This window comes from Medicago truncatula, chromosome 3, assembly GCF_003473485.1.
Source record: "Medicago truncatula cultivar Jemalong A17 chromosome 3, MtrunA17r5.0-ANR, whole genome shotgun sequence".
NCBI classification, from domain to species: Eukaryota; Viridiplantae; Streptophyta; class Magnoliopsida; order Fabales; family Fabaceae; genus Medicago; species Medicago truncatula.
Window position 1 is genome coordinate 55824885 of NC_053044.1, and position 14695 is coordinate 55839579.

General features: G+C 34.5%; 2 protein-coding genes across 2 annotated transcripts; both read left to right on the top strand.

Moving 5' to 3' along the window:
- Window positions 1–1138: 1138 nt before the first annotated feature.
- LOC25490202 (gamma carbonic anhydrase 1, mitochondrial) lies at window positions 1139–6276 on the top strand. Its single transcript, XM_013606681.3, has 4 exons — window positions 1139–1506; window positions 2311–2436; window positions 2530–2681; window positions 5640–6276. The coding sequence occupies exons 1-4, from the start codon at window positions 1251–1253 to the stop codon at window positions 5922–5924; spliced, it is 819 nt and encodes a 272-aa protein (XP_013462135.1). The 5' UTR covers window positions 1139–1250; the 3' UTR covers window positions 5925–6276.
- A 2619-nt stretch (window positions 6277–8895) lies between these two features.
- On the top strand, window positions 8896–13768 carry LOC25490204 (uncharacterized sugar kinase slr0537). The gene is made up of 8 exons (XM_013606683.3): window positions 8896–9292; window positions 9365–9622; window positions 10111–10182; window positions 10287–10325; window positions 11589–11696; window positions 12416–12513; window positions 12684–12795; window positions 13299–13768. Exons 1-8 carry the CDS (start codon window positions 9134–9136, stop codon window positions 13548–13550), a joined length of 1098 nt encoding a protein of 365 aa, XP_013462137.1. The 5' UTR covers window positions 8896–9133; the 3' UTR covers window positions 13551–13768.
- The last annotated feature ends 927 nt before the right edge of the window (window positions 13769–14695 follow it).

Genomic DNA, 14695 nt, shown 5'->3' on the forward strand with positions numbered 1-14695 from the left:
CAATCTAATATGTGGTATGGACTCGGATTTTGATAATGCTTTGAATGGTCTTCGTGGTACGATTTCAAATTTTGACATTATCAGTTTTACTTGCAAGGACACCGTCCTTCCTAAAGCACATGTTTTAGCGAGTGCTCTTTTTAGTAAAAGTGTTAAAGATATGGAAGTTAAGTTTGGCATGAACATTAGACAAAAGACAATTTTAGGGTGTTTGCATGCAGCGCATGCTCATGATTTTCTTCTAGCTATCCCGATTGATGAGTTAAGTCAGCATATGTCACGAGTGGAGTATCGTGCTATCCTTAGATATCGCCTTGTGATTCCATTGTTTCCTATTGATAAGGTGTGTCCTGTTTGTCGTAAGGCGTGCCTGAATACTTTTGGGGAGCATGTCGTTCATTGTAAGGAGCTTCTCAGCTTTAAGTATTGACATGACTTTATTAGGGATGTCCTTTTTAATATATTCAAGCGGACAAGAGTATCAGTGAAGAAGGAGACGTTTGTGAACTTTTTAACTGACCCACTAGATAGAAGATTGACGCTTAGGCCTGCAGATGTTATGATGTCCGAATGGACAGGAGGAAAACTTACATATGTGGACTCGACTGAGGTTTTACCACTTGTGGGATTAGGGACATGGTTTTTATGGTAGGATAATCAACCCTATAAGATGCATAAAACAAAATGAGAGAGCGTGTTCTGACAATCAACATGCTTTTATTCCATTTGCTTTTGACACTTTCAGCTTTCTAACACTAGATGTCGTTGACCTTCTACATAGAGTTCAAAGGGTCATGCATAACAATGTCATGTCTCCTAGACCCATAAATATTGTGTTTACAATGATTGATTTTGCCATCCAAAAAGGCTTAACGACACAACTATTGCCCGCTTGCATTTTTTTTTTTTTTGTTGTCCGGGATTCAAACTCTGCTTGCCTTCTATTCATGTACAAGTAATTCTTGATATATATATATATATAAAAGACACACCCTTCAATGTTTTGTCACCTTAAAAAGGTGCTGTTAGCAGGCCAACCCGGTTAATTGGACCGGCCCAATTCGAAAGTTGTTTTGAGAATGAATGAACTAACTGGGCATACATTTTTTTTTCTGGAATCCCGAAATTACCCTCTGAATGAAAGGGGCAATTCATTTCCACGTCTACCTCGACCTCTCAGTCTTTGATGCTCAAGACTGAAAAAAAACTCAAAAAGTGTTGGCATTAGGAATTGATTGATTGAAGAAGAAATGGGAACCCTCGGAAGAGCGATATACAGCGTTGGACAGTTGATTCGAAAAACTGGACAAGCCGTTGATCGCCTCGGTTCTCATCTCCAAGGTGGCTACATCGAAGAACAGCTGTCTAGGCATCGAACCGTGTTGAACATATTTGACAAGGCTCCTGTTATTGATAAGGATGTTTTTGTTGCACCAAGTGCCGCTGTCATTGGAGATGTCCAGATTGGAAAAGGGTCATCAATTTGGTATGGATCTGTATTGAGAGGTAAGGGGACTCATTTCATCAATTAGATATAAATTTCAAAATATTTGGTTTCAATGATCTAATGCTTTTGCAATCAAATTATTGGTAGTCGTAGTAATGCTTTATGGGTATGTTTGGATTTGTTTATTTGAGTTTATCTACCGACATAAAAAAATTTAAGTGCTTATAGAAACAACCTATGACATGTTTATAAGCTGTTTTCAGCTTATTTCCATATGCTCTCTAGGACAACTTATGAAAATAGCTTATACTTACTTTGTCCCTAATTATAAGACTCCTTTCAAATTATCATGTGTTCATTACCTTTTTTTTTAAAATTTGGTAATAGTGACTCACAAAACATATACATTAATTATACTACATACTTTTTTAATGTGCGTAAAATGTGTCACAGGGTCTTGTAAATAAGAACGGAATTATATGAAAATATGTGTTATAGAATCTTGTAATTAGGGACGGAGGAAGTAATTTGTATGAAAATAGTTTCATTTTATTCTATCTTTTGTTATAAAAATAGCTTATACATAAGCACTTCTAGTTATAAATGCTAAATTAAGGTGTTTAACTAAACAAAATCAATTTTCATATGAGATACGCTTATTGTAAAACAAAGACAACTATTTTGTGCAACTTCAATAAAGTGTCTTTCTTATATATTTTGAAACAATGTTTTCATGGGAAGTTGCATTTTTCTGAACTTGAAAAGTAGATTAAATGTGAAATCTCTGTGAGTCTCTCTCTATACTACTTAATAATTACATGCGGCGAACCGGCAATCATATTTGAACTTAACATTATGGATAGGTGATGTTAACATCATTAGAATTGGAAGTGGAACTAACCTACAGGATAACTCCCTGGTGCATGTTGCAAAGTCAAATTTAAGTGGGAAGGTGTTGCCTACTATTATCGGGGATAATGTTACTGTAGGTGAGTAATATTTTTGCCATGATCAACAAATTGCTACATTGTACGCTTAAATTGAAATTTCAAATTTCAAATGTATAAAATTTCACGGAGCAGGTCATAGTGCTGTTTTACATGGTTGCACTGTTGAGGATGAGGCTTTTGTTGGTATGGGTGCAATTCTACTTGATGGCGTCGTCGTTGAGAAAAATGCCATGGTTGCTGCTGGAGCCCTTGTGAGGCAGAATACAAAGATTCCATCTGGCGAGGTATGTCTAAGGTGGCTGTATATTGTCTGGTACCACTTATTGAGATTTAGGATTGTGTACGGTATAGTAGAGCCAGAGTTAGCCTTAGGTCACTGGTTTGAATCCGGCAGGTCGGCCCAAATTGGTAGAGCCAAAGTTATCAAAGAATAGAAGTAAAAGAAAGAAAGCAGATAGAGATAGAGAATGATGATGGGAATAGAATTCTGTTATTTTTTTTACAGAGAGAATTTTCTTTTCACAACTGTCAACAGTTTTACAAATGAATATCAATGAATAAATCTCTTATTCCTCTAGGAACCTCCCTCCTAAGAATAAGCTTGCAAAATAGGAGGGCAGTTGGGTTCCTAACACTGTACATGTTAGTCTAGCTGTTTTTTTGTAAATAATATTCATTACTGAGTGAACATACTACACTGTCAGTCTAGGACTAGGGGATTCAATTATATTCTGTTTTGTATAGTTTATGGATTTTTTCATAGAATTTTTTTAGTGATATACTTTAGTTACTTAGATAATTTTAGAATAAATATTGTAGCATTGAAGTCGTTTAGTTACTTAGATAATTTTAGGATAAATATTATGCATTCTTTGAGTTACTTTTCATCATTATTTTTTTGTGTTATTATTTTAAATTTTACCCGACAATCTTGTTATATTTTTGTATCCAAGAGTTTTCTGCAACATAAAGCATTAAAGCTATTGTTTTTTTTCCTTAAAATTTGAAATTCACCTATTCTGTCTTATAGCTGCTATTTTGTTATTTTTGTGTCAACACTAGCACTATGGCTTCCATCACCATGACAGTATGACACCTACAGCCACAACAAATTTTGTTTACTGTGAGAGTATGACTTTGGCTCTAAAGTAAACCCCTAGAAAATAAAGATATGACAGAAGACACATGATATGACACCAACTTAGAGATATAATAAATTTTAGACTTAATTGCACTCTTGGGCCCCCAAGTTTCACAATTGTGCGATTTGGCCCCAATTTTAAAATGAGAGATTTTGACCCCTCAACTTTATCTATCCTCTTTTGCATTTACTAGTCCTCCATGCACATTTTGACCAAACAACGCTGACGTGTCTAATTTTATTGATGTGTCATCTCCACGTGTTTGCCAACATGGAAACTAACATTTAAAATAAAATTAAAATAAAGAAAACATTCTTTTTCACTCTCACTCTCCCATTTTTACTCTCACACTCCCTTCATACCCTTTTAATTTCACCCAATAGAATGAGCGAGTGAACTTGACTATGTTGGCAAACGCTTCTTTGACTAAGTTGCAAACAGACTCCCACATTCTAGTTTTATTTTTCTATGAACATACTCATTGGCGATTGGCGACAGTTTGAAAATTCTTCATTGACTTTTTTTTTTTGAAATTAGAAGGGTAAGAAGGGAGTGTGAGAGTGAAAAAGAATGGAGGTTTGATGTGGAGGTGGAAAGAGGAAGGAAAAGGAGGATTTTTATTTATTTTTTAAAATGTTAATTTTCACGTTGGCGAAGACATGGAGATGCACATCATTAAATTAGTCACGCTAGTGTTTTTTGGTCAGAATGTGCATTGGGATTAGTAAATGCAAAAGGGGTAATGTTGAGGTGTCAAAACCGCTCATTTTAAACTTGGTGGCCGAAATCGCTTAATTCTGAAACTTGGGGGGTCAAAAGTGCAATTAAGCCTAAATTTATTATTATAGGACATGCCATGGCTTTAATATAATATATTAAATTTAGCATAAAATAACATTAAAAGAATCTTAAATTAGAAAAGGTACTGAATGTTTTAAAAGTGAGCAAGTCATTGTAGACATGAGTGAAGTGCTATTATTTTATAATGGTTGTTGGGGTATTCTCATCTATATATGTATAAAAATTCAAATGTAAAAGTAAAATATGGTGAAATGCAGCCAGGAGCATCCAAAGTGTATGACATGGATACATGTTAAGTTTTCCCATGTGAGTAAATCTACCGGTTTGAAATTTCTTTGCTTCCTTGCTAAATCTTCATCTTTCTTAAATAGATCCAAATCCAGGTTCCTAAATCTTCACTCTTGAGTTGCATGGTTTTTTTTATACCTGCTTATGCATCTTTTCACAAGATTTTTATGTTTTTCCTGTTGGAAAAGATCTAATAAATATGGCCAATTCTTGAGCTGCATGGATGATGATCTTTGTCAAGGATTCTCTTGTTGTTCCTGTTGTTTGTTCTGTACTCTTTTTCCCTTGAAAGATTTTATCCCTTTGGTTTTTTTCTGACAAGGTTTTTAATGAGGCAGATGCCAAGTTTCCTTGGTTATTTTGGCTTGGGTTTTGGTCTAGTCCCCCCAAGTGCCTATGTATCTTTCTTTTTATTTCAATGATATCTCTTGAGTGTTGGAGTTTATAGGTGACAACTAAGGGGTGCCAACATAGTTGGGATGTCTTGGTTTCTTGCCTCTGCACTCTTTTATGTCTAAAGCAAAAAGTCAGATACGTCTTGCACCATGCACATACTTGTTTCCACCATTGGATCAATAAGTCGTACCCTTGGATCAATTGTGATTTGATGTGACTTGTTGATTCAACGGTAGAAAACAAACTTGTGCATGGTGCTAGACTTATTTATTTGTGCACATTAGACAAAGCCAAGAAATATATATAGTTTAACCTTCTATTGAATTTAAAACATCATCTGAAAATTATGATGTTATTGTCAATTATGAGGAGCGCCTTTGAATGCTGTCAAGGAATTTAGCACATGGTTGGCCCAATTGCTAGACCAAAGCTATATTATGTACACATGGCTCATGAATATCTATCATCTGATGAAAAGCATTCCTTAATTTTGGATTTTTTTTTTTTGGTCTGGGTATCCAGCTAGATAGTGAAGTTCTAATGGTTGTTTGGCTGCTCTTCTTGAGTACTTGCTACGTGTATCATTCATGATATGTAAACTTGCATATTTTGCAGGTTTGGGCTGGCAATCCAGCGAAGTTTCTAAGAAAGCTCACCGATGAAGAGATAGCTTTTATCTCCCAGTCAGCCACCAATTATACTAACCTTGCACAGGTCCATGCAGCTGAAAATTCAAAGTCCTATGAAGAAATTGAGTTTGAGAAGGTGCTGCGTAAGAAGTATGCAACTAAAGATGAGGAGTATGACTCTATGTTGGGTGTTGTTCGTGAGATTCCACCAGAGCTTATTCTTCCTGATAATGTCTTACCTGATAAAGCAAAAAAAGCTCTTAAAATATGAGTTCTTAAGAGGCAGTGTCTTCAATTCCAGTCTTGAAAACATCAAGGGTATTTTTTTTCTTCTTTTAAATTCATGGAAGAGGAGTTGTTTTGGTTTTCAATAACACCAAACGTTTTCTAGGCTAGAGTTATGGCTCCTTTCAAGTTCCAGGAAGCGATTGCTCATAATATTTCAAACTGTGTTCTCCACTTTGGATTAGGAGAAAGTAGGTGATAGGATCCTGTATGTTGTGTTTGATATATTATTATATGCAAGTGATTTCACTTTTTTCTTCATTGATCCTTTCCTTCGAGACATTATTGACGTTCATAAGTTCTTGATGAGATTATTATTAAAACAGGGACATTTGACTCGTGTTTTTGTTGAGTGTGGATCTGTACCTATTCCATTTTGAATCTTTTCTGGTCAATTTGAAAGTTACCATTTGGAGAATGAATGATTCTTTCAAAAAGGATGAAAGGGTTGAATGACGCAATTCACATTAAGATAAGAAGTGGCAAAGAAAATAATTGAATGAAACAGATCGATAAAAAAAATAATTTGGTAGTCGGTCAAATTTATAAGTAAAAAATAATTTTTAAGTTCATCGAATAACTAATGTATTTAGTTTATATATAAGTTAGGAGAAAGATATTTGTACAACTATTATTTAATAACTTTTGTGACGATTTTCTTTTTTATATTCACATTGTATTTTTACTTTCTCTCTCTGTTGTTTTGTTTTGGTTTAATTGCAGTTTTGCCCTCCTAAGTATCACAACCTTGTGATTTTGGTCTCCAATAAAAAACAATAACAAATCAGCCCCGTAAGTTTTCCCCCTTTTGCACTTTTGGCCTCCCAAACCAATTTTGACTAAGTTAGTGCATATGTGGCACTCACATCACTTAAAGTGAGGTGCCACGTGTGACTTCCTATTTTCTTTTGGGGTGAAAATTGCAAAATTGTGATAGTTAGGGGGTCAAAACTGAAATTAAGCCTAATAAGGATCAAAACTGGAATTAAGCCGAATAAATAAAGTGATATGGGTGTCATGTAAGCATTGATCCAGTCAAAATTTGTATGGGGCTAAAAGTGCAGAATGGGTAAACTTAGGGGGCTGATTTGTTATTGTTTTTTTTATAGGGTGCCAAAATTGTGAGAATTAGGAGGCCAAAACTGCAACTAAGCCTTTTTTTGTGTTAATTCTTCATTTTCTTTGTAAATCAATGGTTGTCATATAACTTGTCATTGAAATGGTTGTTCAAATAACACAGCTCATAAGTTAGATACAATAGTTATCTAATAAATCTAAAAGTTGTTTTTTTCTTATTAATGTGACCGAAGGGAGTATGAAATAGTTGGTTGTGAGATATATTTAAAAACAGATGAAGTAATAGTAAGTCTCATGTCTATATGATACTAGACCATTGACCCGTGCGTTAGCACGAGTCATTTTAAGAGTAAAAATAAAACAATGTAGTTCGCTTGAATGTAAAAATTGTCGTAAATCAAAGCATAATGTCAATTAACATAAACTTTGTTATTGTTCCATAATTCTAGTACGTAGTTCCTGTTACTTTAACATAACATATAATTTTAAAAGGGAAGCTGAAGTTCGTTGACATGCAAATAGTTTCAATAAGTAAGAAAATGAATAGTACACAAAAAAGTCCTATACATTACAGAAAACTTCTCTGTAGACCACATTTGATGCAACATCGGTACCATCGCCGTCCTCGTCATTAATCAATATCTTTAAATCACCCCTCGAAGTAACCCGTGATATTGTGACGTACAACTGTCAATGTGAAAAATAGGAAACGGTAGGTAGACACCAACATATTCTAGCGACTGACCCTGACCCTTGTTAATAGTCATTGCAAATGAGACAGATATCGGAAACTGCCTTCGTTTAAATTTGAAAGGAATTCTATTATCAGATGGTGTTAGCGATAACCTTGGAATAAACACCTTCTCATCGATATTACAACCAGATATTACCCGTCCTTCGAGCACAAATTTTCTCATGTTTGTAATGATCAATCTTGTACCGTTACATAAGCCCAAACTTTGATCTATGTTCCTCAGTAACATGACAGGTGCTCATACTTTCAGTCGCAACCGATGATTTGGCAATCCGGACGCCACAATGGTGTTGAGGAATTCAGGAGTGTGGATGTCATCTATTGCGTCACCATCTATGTTTTTATGATAAGGTGTATCGTAACTCAAATAGATTTTTTCTTCACCAGGAATCAAGTCTAACACATAATCATTAACGTGTTCAACAATGGTATTCTTTGGTGTCAATATTGCTCTACTTTGAAAATATTATGCTTCCAATGTTTCCTAACAAATTTGGGTAAGTGCTGTCAATGATAGATGCAATAAGATTACCTGAACTTGGAAAATTAGGAAATCATGGTTAGGATTTGGAGAAGGGGAATTAGAAAATATGGTTAGGTTTTGAAGGAGGGAAAAGTGGCTACGATTTTTAGGTTAAATATTAGGTATAATTAAGGCAACAGTGCTTTGTTTATGAATAAGAGATGAGAAAGAGACCTTAATAATCTTAAATTTGATAGAGATTTAAGTAAAGTTTTGTTTAACTCTAAAAATAAATGTTGGTTGTTTAGAATAATTCGTTTTAGAGAGCTTATTAATCACTTGATTATTCTTTCTTTTTTGTATCCAATTACTTGGTTTTTAGCTTAGAATATTTTATATTATTATTATTTTGTTGAGAAATAATATTTATAGAATTATTTTATGAAAATTTTCTTTTTATACTCATACTATGTTTGTGACTATGAAAGAATTCCTCTCTTTATCTTTATATTATATTGGTTTTTGTGTCAAACGCCTATTTTATTTTCTTTATAAATTTACGGTCGTTAAAATAATACATGTATTTTGTGTAAAGTGATTTTCATAATTCTATCTGTGTCATCACATCAAATTAATTTATTTATGTTTTTGTGTGTAGGGACATAGTAAAAGAAGACAGGAAAAAGGTGATTCGCGAATCTCTTCCGTTTTGGATGGAGGGTAAAGGAGAAAAAGCAAGGGTTTAAGAGTGGCGCCTTTTAGAATAAAGAATGTGAAAATGTTGCGGCGCGTTCACCTTATCAATATCATAATCATGCAGTAGATTGAGTATAGATCAATCAATCCAGAGAGAAAAGATCCATCTTCTTCTGCTTCGGTTCAAACCTAATCTCAGTTAACAATGGTTGCCGAAGGCTTTTGTCTGAACCAAAACGGTGAAGAATTGGAAGCTCCTCCTTTCATTTTGGGTCTTCAACCATCTGCACTCGTTGACAACGTGGCTCACGTTGATTGGTCCTTGCTTGATCGAATCCCCGGCGAACCCGGTGGCTCCATTCCCGTCTGTATTCATTCTACTATTCTTTCAATTATTCAAATATTATTATAATAATTTTATTTATTATGTTCTTAGGTTGCAATTGAAGAGCTTGAAAATATACTGAAGGAAGTTAAATCCAAATCTAATTCGGCTGATTCTTCTGTCATGAAAACTCTGGCTGGTGGCAGTGTTGCTAATACAATTCGTGGTCTTAGTAGTGGTTTTGGAATTTCCAGTGGAATTATTGGGGCTTGTGGTGATGATGAACAAGGTCAATTATTTGTTAATAACATGTCCTCTAATGGTGTTGATCTTTCCAGACTCCGTAAGAAGAAAGGACACACTGCACAGGTAGGTTGCTTCACTCACTCCCTTACTTTTTATGTTATGGCCCTGTTTGGATAAACAACAGAGAATTAAGTCAAATTGTTTTCATAAGCTATCCCAGAGCTCGTGGAAATAAGCTGAAAATAGCAAATAAGTTGTTTTCATAAGCTCATACAAACAATCTTCCAAGCACTTACGTCCGTAGATAAGCTCAAATGTGTCAATTCAAACAAACTATAGGCTGATTGTATTAACTTATTTTTGAGCTTATGCAAATAAATAAATTTTCTTTAATTCATAAGTTCTCAGTTCTCGCTAACAAAAATTGTATCTTCATTAACTATTTTTTCATAAACTACCTTGACAAGCTTATGAATAATACATAAAAGCTTATTTATTTGCGTAAGCTTAAAATAAGCCAATACAAACGGGTCTTATATATCATTGTGACTAATAACTTCTACAAATACCAAATACTTTTTTATTTTCATATTAACTTGGCTTTCTACCAGTGTGTTTGCTTGGTAGACGAGTTGGGTAACAGAACAATGCGGCCCTGTCTCTCGAATGCTGTCAAAGTTCAGGTATTGTTTCATCTCAAGTTCCCTTTATGGTTAGGTTAAGGTTCAATTTTTATCAAGTTTTTTTTTTTTTTTTTCATTTAGAATCTCTTTTCTTTGTTTGATAGGCTCAAGAATTGATGACAGAGGATTTCAAAGGCTCCAAGGTTCACTTCTTCATCAATTAAAATACTGTAGAACTTGTTAATTATCCTGTCTTGTATATTTCAATCATTTTTTTTTATTTTTATTTTTTTGAAGAAAAACTCCATTATATATTTCAATGATGTTGCTTTCATATCAGGGATTTAAATGACTGGAGTCAAGCATCCTTTATTATTATTACTATTTTGAACATTTATTCCACCATAATGTACTGTAAAATGAAATTGATGGTGCATTGGCTAGGGATGGGCAAAGTTCAGTTTAGACCAAAACTGTGTCAAAACTGAACTGAACCATAATGCAATAGTTTGAACCAAACTGAACTGGTTTTCAAAATAGTTAACTGTTTTGATTAAAAAAAAACTGAACTGAATTACTATTTTAGTTTCATCTTTTTTCTTTTCTTTTCTGGTGATAGAGAAAGCAAGACAGGAACAAAAACCGACAGCAAGGCAACAGCTATGGGTCTGAAATCTAATAAAACTAACCAAAATTCAAGCCCCTAGCTATGCCTAAACCAACCCGCAACAGCCCCATCACAGCTCCCAAACCAGAAAACAGCTACTGCAGCCAAAACACCAACACACAGATGCACAGCTGACAGAAAACAGCCCCAGTAGCTGCTGTTCTGTCATGACAGCAGCGCTAAAAACAGCCAGCAAGCCACCCCACAGCTGAAACACACATAAAAACCAGACGAAAGCAACAGCGTTACCTCAAAAGGCATATGAAATTGAGATAAATTTTGATGAATATGAATGAAATGGGTACCTCGGAGCTGCAACAGTGGAGTTGAATCACTACGGAGGGATCCCGACGGTGACCGGAGATGGAGGGATCATGACAGTGACCGGAGATGAATCGTTACGGAGGGATCACGGCGGAGGAATGAATCATGCTTTGTAGGTTTTGTTGGATGGATCGCAAGAGAGCAATGAATTTGGTCCAATTTGGGTTCAATTCATTCTATTTTATTTTTCAAAACAGTTCAGTTACAGTTAGTAACTGATACTTACAATACAGTTCAGTTTTGAACTTTTACACACGGTTCAGTTTAATATTGGTTCAGTTCGGTTCAGTTCAATAGTTTGGTTTAGTTTTTGGTTTTTATGCCCACCCTAGCATTGGCCTTGTATCTTGTCTCTGCAAACATACTAAAAAGTTTCTCTTCGGTATGTCCATCCATATAGGTCTACCGCTACTAATAATATATCATCTAAGGGTTCTCTGTGAACTTAGTTGTTGATATATTTATTACATTTCAGTGGTTGGTGTTGAGATATGCAATACTCAATTTGGAAGTTATTCAAGCAGCCATTGCTTTAGCCAAGCAGGAAGGCCTCCTTGTTTCCTTGGACTTGGCCAGTTTTGAGGTATTTTATTTACGCTGCTACTCTGAATCCCTCCTCCCCAAAAGTTCTTTTTAAAAGATTGGGTACACAGGTTTGATTAATAAAAAACTGGGTTAAATATGTTTAGTCCCTACAAAATCACGAGTTTTCAAGTTTAGTCCCTATAAAGTTTCAATGGTAATTTTAGTCCTCATAATATTGTGGTCCCTATTTTGAAAACTTTTTATTAAAAATGGATACTTTTTAGTCCTCCAATATAGCCCCTATAAAATGCAAATAGGGGCTAAAAGTAAATAAATTTTTTATAGGGATTAAACATGAAAACTTATAATTTTGTAGGGACTAAAAACATATTTAACCCTAGAAAATTCAACTCCTTTCTAGTAGTTTTTTCTCCCACTTGAGCTTGGGAAGTTTATAAAGTAAGTTTTGATTTATAAGTTTTAACTCAAAAAGGAAAAGGGTTCTGATACAGAACTACAACTGCTAAATCAGTATAATCACTAGTCATGTAGTCCACACAAACAATATTACTGAACATGCTTGATTAATTGTTGCCATTTTCCCAACGAGATCATATTGTTCTCTAGAAAATCTCACATGAATATATGATAGTGCACTAGGGGCCTAACAGTATAAATATTTAATACAAATATGCAATTTTAATTTTTAACAAGTCCTTTGCATAATTTATTAAACATTTCATTTCTCACTCATGACGATCTCTTTATTTTGGCAAGATGGTCAGGAACTTTAAACAACCACTTCTAAATTTGCTGGAATCTGGAAACGTAGACCTCTGCTTTGCCAATGAGGATGAGGCAACTGAACTTTTAAGGTGACTGTCGTCAATAGTAGTCACTATCAATCCTGATTTTTATCAAGATATCATTTGAGGAAGATAGAATTTATTTTCAGTTTCCAAGTTATTGCCTGCCTTGATTTCATTGTGTATTTTTTATTTTATTTTAAATAATTAATATAAAGATACTTTATGATGAATTTTAGGGGCGAACAGAATGCTGATCCTATAGCTGCTGTAGAGTTTCTTGCCAAATACTGTCAATGGGCTGTGGTAACATTGGGCTCTAATGGATGCATTGCTAGACATGGGAAGGAGGTTTGTTATTTTTTTGATGTCCTGTTTTATATGCTATACCCGGTTTCTTCTATCATTATTTTCCCCTCTTTGGGAATGCGTGCAGTTAGTTTATTGACTGCAAGACACAATATTTAACTCAACACTAGACATGGTTTAGCTAATTTCACCCATTAGGAAATTAGGAGTTTGGTTTGAAGTCATATGCCTCCCTTTATAAAATAAGATTTCTGAATGCTGAAGCTTTCCTGCTAGCTTAATGTTCCGTCCATAATGTTAGTATAACAAACACAAAATTTGCATTCTCCCCATCGGTCCAACTCAAATATACCAAAGTTCTAGGAAGGAGGTAGAAGGGTGTACTCGGCAGCATTCTGCAGAATCTGCATTATGTCTGATCTTTCATTCATCATTATCATCAGTAAAGATTGGCCAACATTAGCATCATGGGACTCTTTTGTAAAGAAATTGTTTGCTGTTGACATGATGAATAACAATTGCAAACGAATCGTTTTACTTGTCAGATGATACGTGTCTCGGCTATAGGGGAATCAAAGGCAACTGATGCTACAGGAGCTGGAGATCTTTTTGCAAGTGGATTTTTGTACGGAGTGGTTAAGGGTTTGTCACTAGAAGAATGCTGCAAAGTAGGCACATGCAGTGGTGGGTCTGTCATCCGCTGTCTTGGGGGTGAGGTGACGTCTGAGAATTGGCAATGGATGTACAAGCAGATGCAAGTAAAGGATCTTCCCACACCTGATGGCATATGCAAATGATTATTGCCAACATTGTTTCCTATTTCTTCCTATTTGTGCTGTTGTTTGTTTTTTCCTTTCTAATTATAGTTTTATTATTCATATCTTACTATCAATTGGAACGACCACCATAATAACAATACAATTTGTGGCTGGTTTGACTAATGTACTTCAGCTTAAGGCGATTATGCACCGTCATCCCTCGTTTAATGTTAACCACAGAATGAGCGTTACTTCAATTTTTTCTCTGCATTTAACTTTTGATGAGCTTGTCATAAGTATCACGGATGAAGCTGCCTGCTCAAATGTTTTTCCCTCATTATTGATGTACACTTTCATGAGGTTTAGTTGGTCAAGGGTGAACTGCAACTGAGAACACTGGCAAAATAAACACCCAAGTACGTAGCTTATAAGGGTGGATCATAGATTTCAACATTTTTTTAAGGAACTCTTCCTACTTGGTGAAACAAAAAATTATACCACCATCAATTTTTATTTTTTTTCAAAATCGCTGTATTTTTCTCGCATTTATTGAAGTGGATCTCAACCCTAATATTTAGTTATTTGAGTCAAGAGTAAAAGTGAACATAATCAACTCTCCTATTTTCCTTAAAAAAAAAAAACCTATCTACTTTTTTTTTTTATCAATTCTATCTTTATCTTTTTTTTTTGAAGGAATTCTATCTTTATCTTATCAATTAATTTTAAAAAAAATTATATCTTATCAATTATTTTGCGTTTACTTAATGAAGATAAAGAGTAAATAAAACATAAAATATGCAAGGCCCGGGTTCAAACTCCGGCCACCATAAAAAAAAAAAAAAAAAAGCGAATAGACCAATGAAAAGTAAAGGTATATATTTAAAAATTTAATTATTAATTGAAAAGAATTTTTTTTTGTTCAAAACAAACTTTTTTTTCCACTTGAATAAAAGTATCCATTGCAGATCATTCATAATCAGTGGCTCAAGAAACATAGGAATAACATATGATTGTAGTATAGGGTAAGGATAAAATAAAGGATGCCATTGTTAAAGAATGAACTTAATTCTAAAATAAGGACAATTATGGAGAGTCACCCTTACATTGCTAAAAAAATACTGCTCACCTCAGATCCATTATTGGACAAATTAGACAACTTGTCAACCAAAACTTTACGGTCAGCC